This window comes from Triturus cristatus, chromosome 6 (assembly GCF_964204655.1).
Source record: "Triturus cristatus chromosome 6, aTriCri1.1, whole genome shotgun sequence".
In the NCBI taxonomy this organism is placed as follows: Eukaryota; Metazoa; Chordata; class Amphibia; order Caudata; family Salamandridae; genus Triturus; species Triturus cristatus.
Genome location: NC_140589.1, coordinates 297,465,715 through 297,485,735, shown reverse-complemented (window position 1 = coordinate 297,485,735; position 20,021 = coordinate 297,465,715). Strand labels below are relative to the sequence as shown.

The 20,021-nt window shown below is 45.1% G+C and overlaps 1 protein-coding gene across 1 annotated transcript in view; it reads left to right on the top strand.

Annotated features, from left to right (window-relative positions):
• Nucleotides 1-20,021, top strand: part of DDX1 (DEAD-box helicase 1) — a 287,219-nt gene that overhangs the window by 102,026 nt on the left and 165,172 nt on the right. Inside the window, exons 8-9 of the mRNA XM_085610667.1 lie at nt 1,200-1,283; nt 9,711-9,787. Of these exons, the coding sequence (XP_085466793.1) occupies nt 1,200-1,283; nt 9,711-9,787 (161 nt within the window). The remainder of the gene's footprint in view (nt 1-1,199; nt 1,284-9,710; nt 9,788-20,021) is intronic.

Genomic DNA, 20,021 nt, shown 5'->3' with positions numbered 1-20,021 from the left:
GATCACCTGTAATGGAAAGTAATAATTTCCAAGATTCAAAGATCTGTTAAGCTTTATCAGGTAGGTGTGCTGTTTTAATTGTTTGTTCATAGTACAAATGCGTAAATAAAAACCGTGTGCTGTTTTAATTGTAGTCTCTGCTGCCCCATGTGCGTGGCAGAAACTATCGATTAACAGCATTTCTTGTTACTTGATCACATGGAGATTGTTCTCCCTTGAAAAAGCCCTCGGCCAGCAGGCCTAACGGGCGAAACACGTGTCGGTTGTTCTTTATGCAATTGTACTGTGAACAAACAATTAAAACGGCACACCTAGCTGATAAAGCTTAATATATCTTTGAATCTTGAAAATTATTACTTTTCATTACAAGTGATCAACTGGAATAGACCTCTTTCCAGATTGTAAACAATTCTCCACTTCTAATGGCTTTTCAATGTACCCTTTGTGAGGCACGTGCCAATCCAAACATTGGGTCCTGACTTCCTTAGCGTGAATCCCAGATTTATCCAACCAGTATCAAATAAACTGTTTTACATTGTGCCCTGTATTTGTTTGGCATAAGCTTCCTTGTTAAGAAAATATGCCACTTTGTTTAACTTTAGCAAAGGTGGTTACACATTGCATTTATTAAGTGGCTATGTCATCTGTTGGTTTGCCTTAACAACACATGGGCTCTTCTGGATTTGTTTTGCTACCTAGAAATGATTCAGATATTTGTAATACGTTGCTAAGATGGTGAATTGCTGTAAATCCTTAAAATTATGTATGGACCCTGTCAAAGCAAATGCAGGAAATTCCCCTGCGATTTATCTACTGCTGGTGAATGTGAAATCCTGTTAAACCAATCTCTGGTCTTCAAGAGAATTTCTTTTTCTCCATTTGGTCAAGTTCTGCTTTGTGATCTATCCCAGGTTATGTATCTGTGACGGACACCTTTCTGGATGAGCCCCTTTTTCTTTTGTAGCAGTTGTTCACCAGTGAGGGTGTCTTTCCCAGATTCATAGCTTTTCTTTTCTACCTCCCTTATGGGAATATAGTGCAGTAGTTGTGTATGGCTATTCCTGCATTACTTCTATCCATCCGTAAAGAGTAGCTTATTCCAGAAAGCACCATAAAGAGATTTTTTTACTGTTTTGAAAGAATATGCATTAATTTATTGTTGTGTATATCATCTCCGCTATTATTCATTGCTTCTATAGGAAAATATTACTATGAGGTATCTTGCCATGATCAGGGTTTGTGCAGAGTTGGGTGGTCAGCAGCGCAGGCTTCTTTGGACCTGGGTGAGTATTTTCCAATAAAATAAAGTTAAATGATGAGGCAGTCTGGAACTCTGTTCATGTTTGGTCTTTTGGAATAGTAATTTTCCAGTTGTCTAATATGGTGCAACAAACTTGCAAATGTGAAAACACAAAAAAAGTGCAGAGCATGTCTAAAGAACCTTGTGTATTGCAAATATCAAGGATGTGACTTGTGACTCGGATATTTTCTAGCCGAGTTATGATTGCATGAAAAATCAGCACTTAAAATCTACAAATGTACTGCTTTTTCTTTAGCCTCTGTTAAAGATGTTAATGGATTAATACTATTCCTTACACATGTGTAAAAGCGGTTGATCCAATGACAGGCCAATTAAAAATGCACAACACAGCATACAATGATAGTTATAACTTTTAGCATAATTAAGAACTTAATGGAAACATTTTGTTTTTATGTGTAAAAATATTTTCTCCAGTTTGCTCATTAAATCATCGTAGTGTATACATGTTTGTTCATAGGTTGCCATTTAGGGTGCCACAGGTCAGATTGGGGCTACTGGGTCTCAACGGTGGTAGTTGAAGGCATTTGATGTCCTGGGGTACATTCTACTAATGCTTTTCCAAACTGTGCTAGTACAATACTCGGGGATATTAAGCAGTCACAGGTTTCTTATGCAGCTAGTTTGGTGGGGTGGAGGGGACAAAAGTTCAGAACTCAACAATCGACCAACAGATACAATAAACTACTGTTCATCCTGGTGCATCTCTTTTATGTAGATAGGAAGTCATTTAATAGCATAACCAAAAACAGAACTACATCCAAGTTGTAATTCCCTTCTTTTCACAAAGCTTTAGTGTGTGTGGCACACTTATTTGAATGTGTTTAGTCTCTAGTTCCTAGAGCAGGTAAGGCCCTGTGTTTTTCACCTGCTGGCCCGCTGGCCTCTTTAAAAGTATAGGCAGTAGTGGAGTTGATCCTGCCCTTGTGGCAGCAGCTATTCCTAGTTGTAAGACACTGGCAGCCTCTTTCAGGGAAAACGATTGCAGAGGTAATCAGTTGGACGGGCTGTGCAGCAACACCCTGTCTCAGCAGCTGCAACCCTTTTGACTGGCTACATCAACTTCTTGGTGTGGCAGTTGCGGCCTCTGGGCTGATTTCCTAACATTGGTGCCCTCTGATATTTGTGCCTTCATGCTGATTAGTTATATAAAGTAAAATTGTTCTGTCGGGTAAAACCACACAATTACTTTGCTTTACAAAAACATTTAACAGAAAACTGAATATATCAATCGACAAAAAAATAAATTATATTGAGACAGAACACATGAAAAGCAAACAAACGCACAAACTAGCGTAGAGTCAGATATGTCGGGTGATAAGATATTTTTTATATATAAATTCCATCATTTATATTAGCACCCATATACTACTTTTTAGCAAAGGAAGGCTGCCAAAAGTGTAAGCATTAAAGTGAATTCGTGAAAGTGACATAGTGACATATGTGACACAATTGATGCGTGATATATACACAGTGATTAGAAACAATATATGTACATAGTAAAACAGGCCAGTATAAAGAAAGGCAATGACAATGTTTCCAAAGATGACTTAAATTTGTTATGAAACAAGGTCTTGAACTGGGCCTCAGTAATTTCGACGTTTCAACCCTATAAAAGCGATCCTAGATAGTCATGCGGGTCTTCATCAGGACTAAAGCTACACAATGGCAACCTAACGGACAGTCTAGGCGGGCCTTGAAGTTGGCACGGTATGGAAAGAATCGCTCATCCAATCGAGTTCTTGAAGGTAATTATCAGGGGCTGGCTGTGAAGCTCAGCCGAGAGCGAAGTCAACGTCAATCGGGAATTAGGAAGGACTCCTCCTGTGAGCGTCTTAATTTATGACAGCCATCGATCAACGTCAAACTTGATATAAAGGGGATTTTGTTTAAGTCCTCTGGACAGCGTCTTAATCAAATGACAACCGGAATGAATAATGGTGAACGCGAGCAAGCAGTAATGAATCCTGCCGTAGAGCCACCTTTCGTGCTGATTAGGACTACTAGCTGGACGGTGATGCAAAAGGTGCAGTCTTAAATGCAGCTTATATGGAAATAGCACAGAGCCACCAGAGGAATCTCTTCATGTCACTGTCACTCTTGGCTTCATGCTTTTGGAAAAGTCTGCTTTCTCTAGTTGTTGCGCACACCAGGAACTGGGCATCTACTGTGCAGACTCTACTCCTGCAGGGCCAGGCACACACTTTTCCCCTCTCAGCAGCTAAATTCACAGCTCTTCCAGCATAAGGTTCAAACTTCAAGTGATATCCCATATCTAGTAAAGTCTAGCTGCCTACCAGGAACCAACCATGGTTGCACAACAGCAGCTCTATAAGTACTCTGTGGAGCACTCCGTTCCTTGCTCAAGAAAAATGTAGAACTGGAACAAATTGGGGTGGTTTGGATCCCACCTCTATGTACATTATCCAGACTGGGGATGTGGATCCACTCTCTCAGGCTTCGCAACCAGTTTGTGTTGGTTTGTTTTCAGATGTAATTTTCAGTCTGGTCTCCAGACACAGCCTTTGTCCGAAGTGATGGTTCACACAGCAGGTAGAATGAGGGCAGGTGTCAAGCAGCGTTTATCCAAAACAGGGTCACACTGAAGTGTGATCTTTGCACCTAGCTGTCGATATCCTTCCTGAAGCAATAATCCAAAATGGGCAAAACGTCAGGCCCTGCCTAAGAATTTCCTTAACTTGAACACCAGAATCTTCAGTCCCACCACTCAACCCTGCAATTTACTAAATGGCAGTGCTTAAAATGAACTAATCAGCAGTGCTATGCTAATGAGGAACTCATGGAAGTTCTAATTTTGGCCCCATTTCCTTCCCCCTACTTCAGTGTTTGGGTTTCTACCATCCAGCTACAGAAATGCAGGCAGTACGCTTCCACTGTTGGGGGAAGCAATCCTCTTCCTCCATCTTACGTCATGCTAAACCAGGTTCATCCGAAATAGATCCTACTGGTGCCAGTACTTGCACGAGACCGAACCCTGCCACCATGCATTTGAACACACTGCATACTTGCGTCCTTGACGTGCACATGTGATATCGGTACAAGGTTCTAGGTTTTATGGAAGAGCAAAATTTTATAACTGAGCTGCCTGTATGCTGCACTCTCGCTTACACAGAGAAAACATGCTGGGCAAACTATACAGATTCACAAAACACAGTACGCTGCCTCCACTGCTTTACCATTGTTGCAGGGATTCTGCACAAACACAGAACTATGCGCAGGATTATGGGACCTTGGTGTATAGGGACTGGGTCTTCCTACCACCTTAGTACCCATGAGTCGAGCACTGACTAGCTATAGTGTTTCACTTGCTCTCCTACTCACTCACAGAGAAACAAATGATTAGACACCCCAGAACACAAAACTCCCAGATCTCTCGGGCATCGCGGTAACAAGACACACCCTTTCGCTCCCACTCTTATATTTTGTCCACAATAAGATCTGACAGACACACGGAGTAGTTTTAATATATTTATTTTAACTAACGTGCCCTAACTTGGAGTATACATGCCACAACAAGCAGGAAAATGCATAGTACAAATACAGTCAGAATAGCAGCTAGTCCATATATCATGAAGGGAGACCTCCCTCCTCATGCTAAGAAGCAGTATTATTATATAATAGAAGATCTCTGGGCTTTGTCATCAGACTCCATACCTTAGCCTATAGAGATTAGTTCTACATCATAGGTGCTGTCTCGCTCTTCTCCCTGGAAAGGTCCCTCTCCAAGTGTGTGCTACCTATTAGTGTATTCTAATATGACCAGAGTGCGTTTGCCAAGGCAGCTGCATCGGTATGTTTTGTCTAAGGGCTAACGCCTGGCCAGATCAAAATAACAAGGGGCATTTTAGTTTGACCTTGCACATAATTTTCAGGCAAAATCCCTGGAACATGCAGAGAGAACACAGCGATGCATTCTCGTGTGAAAGCAGTCTTCGAAATTATTGCAAAAATAAAGACATGTAGTAACAAGCGCAAAAGCCGCAGGCAAGCTGCAGCCCGTTCATGTTAAGTTAGTGGGGAAAAAAACAGTGTACTCATGAGCCACGTGACACCATGATGGACCCATTCTTTGGAAAAAAAGTTTTGAGAAAGCAGTGTTTACTCAACTATACGCCTTTTTTTTGTTTTATATAGCGCAAACTTGACACGAAGGCATCGGGTATCAGAGCGCTTTACATGAGCACCAGTTGCGTTATACAAGGGAACATTCATTTTTGTTAGGCACGAGGAGATTAAGCGATTTGCCCAGGATCACCTGATGTTGAGCGTCATTGCCGAGACTCGAACCCGGTTCCCCAGATTTGAGATCAGTCGCCCTAGCCGTTAGGCTACATCCTTTTCACTTTACCGAACATTATGGCTTACTATCAGGCCAGCAGTCTGGTTTCAGACTAGGCAAAGGTATGGTCATCAGTCATCTCCATCGAAGGCGATCTAAAACTCACAGTAGACCAAAATTGAGTAGCTGCCATATTACATCTGGATTTATCAGCTCCCTTTGACATCTTCTACCACCACATGCTACTGCAAGGACGTAACGATATTGGAATCTATGAAAATGCTTTAAAATGGATTGCTTCTTTTCTCACAAGGTGTAGTCTACCCACCCCCTTTTTGCATCTCCTCACACACAACACTGGCCTTCCTCAGGGTAAATAGCCCCTCTATTATTCAACATCTACCTAACCGCTTACCAAATCTGATTAATTCATACAAACTCACCTGTTAAAATTATGCAGATGGCACCCAAAAAAGTGATTGCCTCGAAGACCTCTACAATTCAGAACTTGATGGCTAACTTTTTGCCATGAACACACAGATTATAAAAAAAAATGTTAAGCTCCATACCTCCTAGACCAAGATTGACATGCAGACAATGGCAAAACAGCCCCTCCAACAACATCAAGAGAAGTTGGAAACCTAGGCGTAACCATGGATTCAGACCTATCCTTGATAACGCTTGCTAACAACGTCACAGTGTATTCTAAACAATGAAAACACTACTTCACATCTTCTCATACCTTGCATACTAACAAACTGAAAGCTGTCATCACGCTCGCAATCTCCAAACTTGACTGTGCCTACAGCCTATTCCTTGGCACACCTGCATCTATTATAAGCAAAATACAACTCATCCAAAATGCTGCTTCCTCGTCTTCATCTTAGAGAACAGATTTCAGTCTTGTACTTGCTCCACTGGCTACCTATAGCTAGAAGGGCCATGTGCAAAGCACTCTTCAGTATTCATAGAGCCTCTCAAGGAAAAGGACCACTATACCTAAAAATTTAATTCAAACAATACAAACCAAACAGAACACTGTGCTCCAGACTTGCATCACTTATCAATCATGCCACCTTCACACAAAAAATCCGTAGAAAGCACTGCCTTTTCAGTACAAGCCACCAAGCTCTGGAACTCCAGACCAGGCAGTATTAGGAGCACTCAGGACCATATACACTTCCAATGACACTTGAAAACCTGGCTACTTCCTGGATGACTGCCCATCCAGCATCCAGGCAACGGAGCCAAGAAACAGTCACACCCTCAAGTGCAGTCCTCCGCTTCTAACCCTTGAATTGCGAACAGCGCAACCAGCAAACTGCTTTCATTATGCAGGTAAGCAAAGAAAGGGCTGACTTACGGTTCACTGCAGCATTATATAATTATGTCCTTCTATATAGCAGAGTTATGGCACACTAGAATACTAAAACCATAATACACCACTGTCATCAACAAATTGTAAATTATACGTATTAAATTCACATAAAGCATATCTGCAATGAGAGATGTCCATCACTAGCACTGTCCAGCCAAACCTCACCAGATAAACTGGCATGAAGTAACTGAAGAGATCTGTTTCATGTTACTGGACAATTGAGGAGGACCTTTATATGATCCATTCGCACCAGGTCCCAAATATCTATACAGTCTGACCCCTTCTATTCATCTCATATAGACCCTCAGATAGGGGATAATAATACAAATGTAAATCCCAACAGATCTCTCCACTTTTCTCCCTCAGATTGGACCACCCAGTCCAAATACCATCAATGGCACCTGCAAAGCTGTTCAAAGCTAGCTGTATCCTGCACGTCTGTCGCTTACACACCTTCCAACACACTGCTACATGCTGCGTCTGATAACATGATCACCGCAGCTCTGTGGTCATCACGCACGACTTGGAAACAATTTCCACATAGGATCAAGGCAAAAACAACATCCCTCAAACCACACAAACCAAACCACACACCCTACATGGTTTAGCATACTACTACTGTAGACAAGTGCTTTAGCACGCCGCATAGGGGCTGTAAACACTATAAATGCTGAAATAAAATACCCAGGTCATGGACAATAGTCCACTACCTTCAATGCAAAGATGCTTTGTGCACCCCCTTGAGGGCCCAGTACCTGCCCTAGCTCTTACATTACCAGGCAGAGGCTTAAGCCCCTGCGAATAGGACCAAGGGCCAAAAGATAAGTCAGGGTACCAGTTTCATATGCATTCGGGCACTTTGGACAGGAGAACACAAATGTTTACCATGCAGGGAATATTCCCATCCCAACATACATCATTTATACATTTGGGAAAACTTCTAGTCATCTGACTAAACCACTAGCTGGTCATATGCATATGCCTTATACTGTATTCGTCTTAGACAGTTAGTCCAACCAAAGGTTTTAAAATTGAACGTGGGCAGTTATCATGGATGGTTTGTAGCAAAACTATTAAAATGAACGTGCTTCCTGGAGTTGTTTACATGACTCGGGCTCGCCCCATTTTGGTAGATAAAGACTTCTTTAATCTTTTACAGAAAGGAATGTTGTGATCTTTCTGGATAGGTTCCTAGTCTAGTGTCCCAAACAAGCCATACCTAGAGGTGGGCCTAGCAAACTCAAACCGCTGTATGTGCTATGCAGCAGCCAAACTGAATAGTCTAAATCCGAATCTAAGAAGATATGGATGACCTTGGACAAGGCAGTAGTAGGTAAACCCTTGTGGTATGTGATTTGGTGTACAAAATGTAAGACTCCTCAGAATGCATACCTATCTAATCCAGTAAGCTTCACTTTAACAATATGGGACGCAGTAGCAGAGAGGCTAAGCCTTACTGCCATGTCTTACCTGCAGGGGGTCAGAAACCTGTCTGTGGTGACAGGCTGGCCTGCACCTGTCATCCAGTACACTATTAGTTGGTAGATTTTCAGCAGGCACATCTAAGGTACCCTCTGGGTGCTTGTATTAATAAATCCATCACTGTAATCCATATGGGCTTATTAATATGAGATATTTGATACCCAACTTCTCTAGTTGCATTGAAGCCATCATGTAGCTGGGGAACTCGTAAACACCAGTGTCCAGCAAATATTCTCAAAATGGCTTCCCTGTTCACTTGTAATAACTAAGAATCGACTTGGATATCTCAGGGGCATATCTGCTCATGGGATATATCCACACATAGTATAGTGCACCCTGCCTTTGGGCTGTAAGGCCTGCTGTAGGGGTGACTTACCTATACCGCATTCAGTGTCTAGGCATGGCATACTAGAGGTTCACCATGTCATGTCTTCACTTTTCTCTGCACCATTGCACGCATCCTGCAACGGCAGTTTGCATGCTGGTGTTTAGGGGACTCTTAGGGTGGCACAATACATGCTGCAGCCCCTAGAGACCCTCTTTAGCTTCCCTGCCCTAGGTACAAAGGATACCATTTACTAGGGACATACAGAGGGTACTAAAGGTATTGCCTATTGGGGCAACAATTGTACAGTTTTAGGAAAAGATATCTGGCACTGAGACCTGGATAGCAGGAACTCCGTGCACTTCTGTTGAAATGGCATCTTATGCCAGGCAAAAAGAGGGGGGACCATTTCAAAATGGGCATGTTCCTACACAAGTAGATGAGAGTGACAATATAGCCATCTAATGGTAAGCAACGGTCAGGCTCTAATCTCACTTTAGGCTGAATGTGGGTCTTTTTGCAAACAGCTTGTGCTGTTTGATAGGCGAGACCTAAACAAGGTGGATAGAAATGGCAGTATGCCCATGCTCTGCAATTAGATCATGTTGGTGGGAAGGGATTGCTTAGATTGGTCCCTATGGCTCATGTTTTGGTCTTCCTTCATCTGAAAACCAGAAAAATGACAAAACTAAATTCCTACTAAATATGTGCACAGTTTTTTTTCAATGCAGTCCTTTAGATTCCTCAGTCTTTGCACGCAACTTCCCTCAGAATCTACTCTCCTTAGTGGCAAGTCCATAATGTTGCCCTGCGTTACTCTAACTGTGATTGTGTGTCCATTCATTTCCATCTGTTTTTCTGAATAGTTGAGTATAAACATTGAGAATAATAAACCTATCTAATTTAGGAACTGACAAATTTGGATTTGGCTTTGGTGGAACTGGAAAAAAATCTCACAACAAACAATTTGACAGTTATGGGGAGGTAAGTTGCTTTTCCTTCAGTTAATTAAGAAAAGGTCAATATAATGTCTGGTCAGTTCATTGGTCTCCGTTCCATTTTGGCTGATAACAGCCAAAGCTGTTTCAAATGATGCTACCTAGAAGTTTGGACACACATGCACCGGGTAGAATCAAGTGGACTAGACCCCCCTGAAATATGATTGAGATTACAAGTTTACATATGAAAATCTGTGTGGTAACACCCATTTTTGCATGTTATTCCCCACTCCATATCACTTTGTGGGGGATCAACTTGTTATAGCCGGAACAAGGAATTACTGACGCTCATAATATGGGGTTAAGTGTTTTTTTTAGGTTTTGGGGAGGTAAATGGAATGTCTAACTAAAAGGCTTTACTGCTTCATGTTAAATTTTGTATTTGACCTATTTTGCTATATGGGAAGTTATGATGCAACTGATTTAAAGGAATGATTTTCTGCATTCTCCAGTATTGAATCTTTCATAGATGTCATGGTGGAGTCCAATTGTTTTAGTTATAACCTGTACATGGCGAGCATTAAGAACAGTAGGCAAAATGAAGTGACATTGTTAACTAATTCAAATTGTTTTAAAAGAAACTAAACCCGGCCAATCAGAGCAGTCCCTCAACCACTCTTCCCTTGCAGGCTACCATATTTCAAATTTCTAACCGCAAGTTTTGTTTGAGGAATTGTCCCCCCTTAGTCTGCAGTGATTCAGTCAATCTTTGACTTTTCTCTTCAGATTTTTCAAATTTGGCTCTTCAAGCAGATTTGAGGTAACGCCTGGTGTTTTTTCCCTGACTAATACACCATGTTAGAGGGGGTCTGAAACATGATTGCTTGGATCTTGTAAGTCTTGTGGGAAACCAAGACTTTCTATAGAGGATCCTTCTAAAGAATGTCTCTACTGTTTATATCATCATCACAAACCTAAATAAAGTAAGCGTTGCAGGACCTTTTTCTGCTCAAATGTTGAAGGATAGAGAGGTAAGACTACTTCTGTCATCACAGAAGAAAAAGACCTTGGAGTCCAGCTTCACCTACCAGAAAGCGTAAAAATGACGATATTACCTCAGATGAAGAATCCTCAAAGAAGGTAAAATCACACAAAATGTCATCGGAAACTGATAAGACATCAAGTAAGGTGGGGGGGGGGGTTGGGTGCAAGGGAAGGTGTAGGGTTGGTATGATGGGGTGGGGGTAATCCTACTGATAGCAATACCACTGAAAGTACTTCTAATGGTATCCCAGAAGAATTAGACCGTGAAGATGCTGATCTTCAAAAATTAGCCAGGTGGAGAGACCTAGAGGCTAACCTCTTAGCTATATAAAAGGAAAGAGCGGAGTTGGGCTTAGGACCCATTTCTGGTGGCAACATCATTTTAAATAGGGAGTCACATGAAACTTTTGACCCTAGGATTTTCTCTAAATATGTAGAGGGTGATGATATCACCAAATGGTTTACAGCCTTTGAGAGGGCTTGTAAAATGAGGAACTTCAGCCAGAGGTATTGGGGCTCTCTGCTCTGGGAGCTGTTCTCAGGAAAGTCCAGGCATAGGCTCCTAACACTCACTGGATGGGACGGGTGCGGAGTCCTATAACCTCATGATGGATACCCTGATTAAGGGCTTTGAACTCACCACTGTGGAGTACACCGTGGAGTACAGGATCAGGTCAGGGTAACTCTCAAAACTCCAGGTCAGACCTGGATAGATTTTGTTGACTACTCAGTCAAAACACTAGGTGGCTGGTTAAAAGGTAACGAGGTACACAACTACAATAGGCTTTATAATCTTATTATGAAGGAACATCTGTTGAGTAATTGTGTTCCTGAAAAATGTCATCAGTACTTGGTAGACCTAGGTCTAATTTTTAAAGATAGACCACTGGGTCAAGACTAGGGTAACCAAGACAACTCATGATAGGGGTCACCAAAAGAAAGAGGCTGTTGGGTAAAGATGGTGACAGTCTAAAGATATACAAATGGAGTCCTCTAAAGGCTCCCAAAAACATGTTCAGGATGGTGGTCCCCGAGACTATACACAGACCAAGGATGGGTACCTGGATAAGAACGGGGATCCCAAAAATGCTTGGGGCTTTAACTGCAAAGCCAATGGGCACCGAACTGGAGAGGCTATATGTCCCAAAAAGAACACCTCTAGTGCACCTGCAGTTCCTCATGCAGTGGTAATTTTCCAGATGGGATCCCATGTGTGCCCTCAACATGTCTGAGAGCTCACTGAAGCAACTGTAGTTTAAGTTTGGGGTAGATGTAGCTGCCCGGCCGGTCTGGCCCATTAACATGTTAAAATCCAGACAACAGCCTCATCTAAATGGGATCGGAGTTAAAGCACTGACGGATACAGGCGCAAGTGTCACTATGGTGACTGAAAAACTGATATCTGGAGGACAGTGTCTGACTGATGAAACATTCACAGTCCCCAGTGCTGACTGCCAAACTAAGGTCCATCCCATCTCATGGCAATGGTGTCCTTAGAATGGAGAGGGGCTACTTGCCAAAAGAAGTTGGTGGTATCCTCTGCGATCCTTGTAGCCTGTCTGCTAGGAAATGATCTGTAGTCCTCCGCTTGGGCTGAGGTCAAAATAAAGACCCATGCAGCCATGCTGGATATACATGAATGGGTGTGTGCAAAAACAAGAGCACAATGCAAAGCCCAGGGTGAAAAAGATGGGTCAGTAGGAGGATTAGTCTTTTCAGACACCCTCACTGCCCAACAGCAGGTTGACTATAGGCAAGTCCTGCACCAGCATTCTGAGCTCTTCTCCCTGACCCCTAGTCGGGCAAGCTGGAATACCCTTGATGTGAACACTTGGAACAGCCTACCTGGAAAAAATAAAATATACAGACAGATTGACCAAGTCAAGGAGAGCATCAAGGCTGAAGTCCGCAAGATGCTGGAATTGGGAGTCATTGAACCCTGTGAGAGCCCCTGGGCCAGCCCAGTTGTTTTAGTCCCAAAACCTAAATCCAATGGTGGAAAACCAGACCTGAGGTTTGGTGTGGGTTATAGGGGCCTCAGTTTAGTGACCACAACAGATGCACACCCAATTCTTTGGGCTGATGTATTGATTGATAGGTTGGGGGCTGCTAGGATTCTCAGTACCTTTGAGTTAACATCAGGATACTGGCAGATTGGTCTGACCCCTGGTGCCAAAGAAAAATAAGCATTCGCAACCCGAAATGGACATTACCAATTTACAGTAATGACATTTGGATTAAAGAATGCTCCTACCACCTTTCAAAGGTTGGTGAACAAAGTCCTTGCAGGGTTAGAGTATTTTCGTGCAGGATATATTGATTAAATTGTGGTCTATAGCTCCACTTGACAGGATCACCTGATCCACATTGGAAAGGTTCTTGAGGCTCTGTAGAATGCAGGCCTAACTATCAAGGCAAGCGAGTGCCAGATAGGGCAGGGCTCTGATGTATAGCCATGTCTGGTGGCTTAATGGACTAATGCACTCACTGTAGGGGCCAGTGTTCGACCTCATGGTCACATGTTCTAATCCCGGTGGGTCCACTCAGCCTTTCATCCTTCCGAGGTCGATAAAAATGAGTACCATTGAGTTGGGCAACAATGAACACCTGTTTTTGAGTGCCAAGATTCCCTTGGGTGAATGTGAGCTTTACAAATACTTATGTTATACTTGGGACATCTTGTAGGTGGAGGCCAAGTTTAATCCTTAGAACCCAAGATCCAGACAATTGTGGACTGGGTAGCTCCAGCCACCCAGACTCAAGTCGGGGCATTCCTTGGCTTAACTGGGTATTAGAGGAGGTTTGTAAGAGGGTATGGTACTGTTGTGGCATCCCTCGAGGAACTGACCTCTAAAAAGATGACAAAGAAAGTGAACTGGACAGTGAGCTGTCAAAAGGCTTTCAACATTCTGAGGGAAGCAATGTGCTCAGCACCCATTCTAAAAGCTTCAGATTATACAAAGCATTTCATAGTGCAGCCGTATGCCTCTGAAAATGGGATAGGAGCAGTCTTATCCCAAACCTATGATGAGGGCCATGACCAAATTGTTGCTTTCATTTACAGGAGCTTATTCCCCAGAGAGCAGTGTTGGAGTGCCATTGAGAGGGAAGCCTTTGCTGTGGTTTGGTCGCCGAAGAAGCTAGGCCATACTTGTTTAGCTCTTCCTTCCTTGTTCAAACTGACCAAAGGCCTCTCAAATGGCTAATGCAAATGAAAGGTGAGACCCCAAACTGCTAAGGTGGGCCATCTCCCTACAGGGAATGGACTTTACTTTGGCACACCGACCCGGGACTGACCATGCCAAAGCAGATGGCCTTTCCAGGTTCATCAACTTAGTAGATGAAGACTCTAGGGAAAGGTTAGTTTCATCCTCTTTCATTTGGCGGGGATTATTTAGGAAAGTAGCACTTTTTGATATGGTCATCCCAACTTTTTGCCTGGTAACTGATATTATTTTGACTGGAAGTGCACTGGGTTCCTGCTAACCAGGCCCCCAGGGCCTGAGCTCTTTCACAAAATTGTACAATCGTTTCCCCCAATTGGCAAAACCTTTAGCACTCTCCAAGTCCCTTGTTAATTGTTCCCCTGGTACCTAGGGCCTGAGGTACTAAAAACGATCCAAGCCGTTTAATGCTAGTAGCACTGGCATAGCCAGTGCAGATTTGGTTCAGAGCTTTTTCTCCTTTTCAGAATGTCCACCTCTTCTCAAGTTTTTATACCAAAGCTTCTCTCGATGAACAAGTTGTTCATCCAAAGATGCCATCACTAAATTTATCAGTCTGTCTCCTCCTGATAATGATTTCGGCTCCTTGAGCATTCCTCAAGAATGCAAAGAAAGTTTAGCGAAATCCTGGGCATATTATTCTGTTGCTGGTGTGCAAGTAAACAAATCTACACCCTTTTACATCGTCTTCGGAACAGATTCTACCTTACTTGCTCTACTTGGCACGAGCAGGCCTAGCCCCCAATTAATTTAAATTCCACTTGGCAGCAGTCTCAAAATTTCAAAGAGCGAGGGATAGCGTGTCTCTCTGTCTCTGGTCTATTGGACTGGTCAAGGAATTTATGAAGGGTCTCTTTGGAGTTTTTCCTGTCAGTTGTGAAAGATTACCTTCAATTGCCATGTCACAGGTGGAGCTTTTAAGCGTGGGGGTATTTGTTGGCGATCGTATTGCTACTCTTCCTTGCCCAGGAACTTTTGACGCAAGCTGACTCTTCCTACTGTTGTAGGATGTCTCCTCTGGTGAGATCCATAGGATTGGTTTCTCTCCAAGGGTTACCATTGGTTATCTACGGTTGGTCAGTCATACATCCCCGCCTCCGTAGAGGTTTTAGCCACCCTGGCGTGATCCTACAACCTCGCTGTGCACGTCTTGCCTGTCTATCGGTGGACATGTACCCCTGGAGGGGGCAGGTCTTCCCTGGCACGGTCTCCGGTTCCTTGCTTCTTGCGGGACATGGGGTCCGGTTTGCCCCTTCCTGTGCATATTCCTAGTTCTCAAGGAGTGGCTCTGGTCTATGCCTTTATACCACTGGATCTGTGCCCACCCCAGATGTTTTCAGGGTGTGAGTTCTTACTCCCATTCTGGCACAGGTGCTTCTTTAGGTAGCATTACTGTGTGTGTATTCTTCTCGACGTTCTCCATTATGGTAGATGGTGTCGGTCTTTGGTGGTGTAGGCTTTTGGCGCCAGGCTTCTGCCTGTGCCTTCTTTCTATCCTTTATGGGCAGTCTTGTGGTCTATGTGTCCGCTGTCTCACAGGAGACCAGGATTCTTCCCCCTCGGGGACCTGGTTTTTTTTTCTGCATTTTTTTTTTTTAAATTAACTTTGTATTGCATTTTAACGCAAACCAAGACCGGTGCATACAAAGGCAGGTCCCTGTCAGAAATACCCCCTCCAATACATACATACAGTATCATAATGCCATTCGACCCGTGGTGGAATAGGGATCCACGCAGAACAATATGCTCATACATTTCCCCAGCAACAATAATAAACCAGGATACCCATACAATATAAACGAATAGCGACAGGCAGTTGGGACTGGGGAGAACAAGAACGCCACACCTAAGGGGGCGAGGCCAGCACTTCTGCCGTCAACTGGGCCATCAGTGTTTCTCGTTCTCTGTGTAGCTCCACTGTCTGGGAAATGCAGATGTCCCCTATGTACTTATTCCACCTCCCCCACTTCCGATCCCATTTCTTGGGGCAACCTCGTCCCTTGAACACCGACTTTTCGGCAACCATGGTGGTGTCCATGTCCTTTGCCCAGTCGACCAGGCGCGGGACCGTCGCAACCCCTCAGTGTTGTGCAATATACCTTTTCGCGATGATGAAGCCCATAGAGGCCCATGTCTGTTCAGCATGTGAGAGGTCGGACGCCTCCCAGATATTGAGTAAGCATAGTTGGGAAGATAACCCCAGGGATTTGCCTCCCGTCCTCTCAAGTTGATGAACAATTGCCACCCAGTAGTCCTGGATATGTGGGCAGTCCCATAAGATATGAAGAAAAGTACCCTCCTGATTGCAGTGTCGGAGACTGAGCGGATCGTGCGTCTTCCTAATTTGAACAAAAGTTTGGCATCAAAATATGTCCGATGAAGGATCTTGAATTGGAGGAGCCGCATGGGAATGGCTATTTCTCGGGTTGAAGCTAGAGCGTCTCACCACCTGTCGTCCTCCATGACTCCCAGATCACCCTCCCATCTCTCCCTCAGTTTCATCATCGGGTCAGCGCGGTTGTTGACCAGTTTATTGTAGGTAAGCGAGAAGGCCTTGCGGTTCATGGGATCCAACATCAGACGGTCTTCCAGAGGGGACGAGTCAGGGAGGGAGCCCTCGCTCGGCAGGGCGGAGGTCACAGCATGCTTAATCTGCAAGTACCTGAACGTCTCGCCAATTGATATTTTGCTTTGAGTTCCTGAAACGATGCTAGCCTCCCCTTAACCCAGATGTCTCTAACAGTGGAAATTCTGATTAAATCCCATTTTCAAACCCTGGACAAGTACTAGATGACCTAAGATATCCGGTTCCCACAGGGGTTTTGCTTTCGTCAGGCGCTTATGCCAACCCAACCTTTTGGTAACGTCATGCCAAATCTCAACAGTGCGCGCCGTGGGGCCTGTTAAGTTAAGTTTGCGGGGGTTGGTGTAGAGTGCTCTGTTATAACCGTCCCGTCCCAGGAGCCAATGATCCGCGCGGAAATTAGGCTCATCATGGGGTTCAACCAACCAGCGATTGACTACACTCAGCTGGGACACCTGATAATATAATCTGAGATCGGGTAGACCGATGCCCCTGTCATACCAGCCCATGGTAAGCTTGTTCATGGCGACACGCGGCGTATGACCCTCCCACAGCAGTGCCCTCAATACCCCGTCCATTTGGGAAAAGTAAGAATCTGGGATCGGAATAGGGGTATTCTGTAAGGCATAAAGAAAACGCGGAATTGCTAACATTTTGAACAGGGATGCGCGTCCAAGAAGGGTGAGGGAGAGAGCGCCAGTGTACCGCGTCGGATTTGAAACGTTGGGGCCAGAGTAAATTGTGTAAGAAAAAGAGATCGGGGTTGGGAGTGACAAAAAGGCCCAGGTACCCTGAGGGGCCACCGGAATATTAAAGCCCCAAGGGCTCGCTGGGGAGGACTCCACAGCGCATATATCTGAGATTTAGACCAATTTATTGGATATCCAGAGTGGCCGCCGAAAATGTGGAGCACCCGTCGCAGCGACCGCACCGGGGAAGCCAAGTATAAAAGGATATCGTCGGCATACAGCGAGATACTTTCCTCGTGGTATGGCATCCACTTAAATCCCCGTATCCCTGGGTCACCTCGAACCCATACCGCGAGCGGTTCCAGACAAGGGTGAAGAGTAGCGGTGACAAGGGGCAGCCTTGCCTCGTGCCCCGATGGAGCGAAAAAGTGGCAGAGCAATGATTACGAATGACAACATGAGCCGTAGGGTGAGAGTACAATAGTCTGATCCAACGGATTAGTTTGGGCCCAAACCCCAGACGAGCCAGAACGGCGAAAAGAAAGTCCCTCTCGAATGTGTCAAAAGCCATAGAGGCATCCAATGACAAGAGAATTGTGTCTTCCTCTATGGTGTGGAGCCTGCCGAGGACCCCATGCACACGATGCAAATTTCGGGCTGTGTTTCTTCCCGGCATAAACCCAGATAGATCCGGGTGGACCAGGTCAGTGATATAGTGGAGGAGGCGATTCGCGAGGAGTTTGGCCAGGATTTTAGCCTCAACCGTCAAAAGATATGGGGCGATACGATTTGCACTCTTCAACAGGCTTGTTCGGTTTGTGGATGACTACAATCGCTGCAATGCGGACCTCAGCGGGGAGGACTCCCGATTCAAAGTATTCAGTGTATAAATTTAACAGGTGAGGTGCCAATAGAGTTGACATGGGCTTGAAGAGCTCAATGGGAAGCCCGTTGGGGCCCATAGCCTTCCCGGAGCGAACGTCTTGGATGGTCTTTTGAACCTCTGTTACTGTGATGTCCGCCTCGAAGGTCTCTCTGTCTTGCAGGGAAATGGTGGGGACATCTAGCGTAACCAAGAGGTCAGCAGACAGTGAGGCCTGAGATGTGGGGGGAGCTAGTGTATACCTCCTCATAGAAGCTGGCAGATATGTCTGCTATTTGTTGAGGGTCGGTAATAAGAGTACCCTCAGGATTTGCTATTGCGTGGACCCATCTAGTAGCCTGTTCCTGTCATTCAAGCCTCGCCAAGAGTTTATCTGTCCGTTCACCCTGCTCATAGATCCTGTGTCGGGAGGCTAGTGAGCGCAACGCGAAGTCTTTGAAGAGGAGCTGTCGATAGTCCTGTCTCGTAAGGGCCAGGCTATGGCGTGTGGTGGGGTCAGGATCCCGGGCCACCGACTCCTCTAATCGCAAGACCTCGGCCTCCAGTTACAATACTCTCTTGGTTCTCACCGCCCTATGGCCCACCATGAGTGATAAAGCCCTGCCCTTTATGACCGCCCCAAAGGCCTCCCACAGTGTCACTGCAGAGTCGACTGAACTGATATTTTCAGCAAAATAATATTCCGTGTCTTTGCGGAGAGCGTCTCTAATGTGGGAAATTTTTAATGCCTACGGGTGCACGGAAATGGAGTGTGGGCGCCCCCCACAATAAGAACCCAGAGTCGCCAGGATGGGAGAGTGGTCAGAAATCCCTCGGGCCAGGCAACTGGACCTCGTTAAAAGTTGAATGTCTTGGGCATGGGTAAATACATAGTCTCTCCTCGACTGACTACCGTGCACCCCAGATTGGAATGTGAAGCGGGTATACGACGGGTTGATCCACCGCCACACATCCACAACCCCCAGAGCATTCGCAAACTCTAACAGGTGTGACCCTCTTGATGGGCCCTCCCGGGGAGGTAAGCCGTCGAGAGAACCCTCCATCGTGAGATTGAAATCCCCTCCCCCCCCCCCCCCCCCCAACACCCCAAGTGGCAGGTCTAGCAGCAGGGTCCCCAAATCACGTAGCGTCGGGCGTTGCAGACCGGGGGGGTGCATAAACAGAGACGACATTAACCACCCGTCCTTTCCAGGAGCCCGAAACAGCCGCGTATCTGCCCTGGGGGTCAGTCCAAGTGTTGTGGATGATGTAGGGACAACCCCACTGAAGCAAAACCCCCACCCCTCTGGAGCCCGAGGTAAAGCCGGAGTGGACCACCATTTTGTATCCTTTCCTGTTCAGGGCACCGCAGGAGTTCCCAGTCAGGTGTGTCTCCTGCAATAGGACCAGGTCAAGCTCATTGCGCTTGATGTACTGCAACACAATACCCTGCTTAATTTTGTCACCCAATCCGTTAACATTCCAAGTGGACAAATTTAAGTGTCAGTCCTCGTGTCATCACATCCGTCTAATGGGAATTGATGGGTGTCGGATAGTCAAGCATCGCTGGGAATAGTCCAGTTGGATGCCCTTTACCACAGTAACAGATGAATGGAGCATAAGAGTGGAGAGGTGAGCAATAGCGTGTACCGGTGCAAAACATGACAAAAACAAAACCCATTGGATATGACCTATCTGAATTAAAAACAATACCAAAATCGAAACTCCAATGCAAACCCCACCCCCCCCCCCCCCTCCCCACAAACCCAACGTACCTGTCCCCAACCCCCCCTCCCTGCTTGGCGGTAACAAAACCTCCCGCCCCCCAAACTAGCAGAGTGCCCATCGCCCACCCGTCCAAAAACCTACGGGGTCGT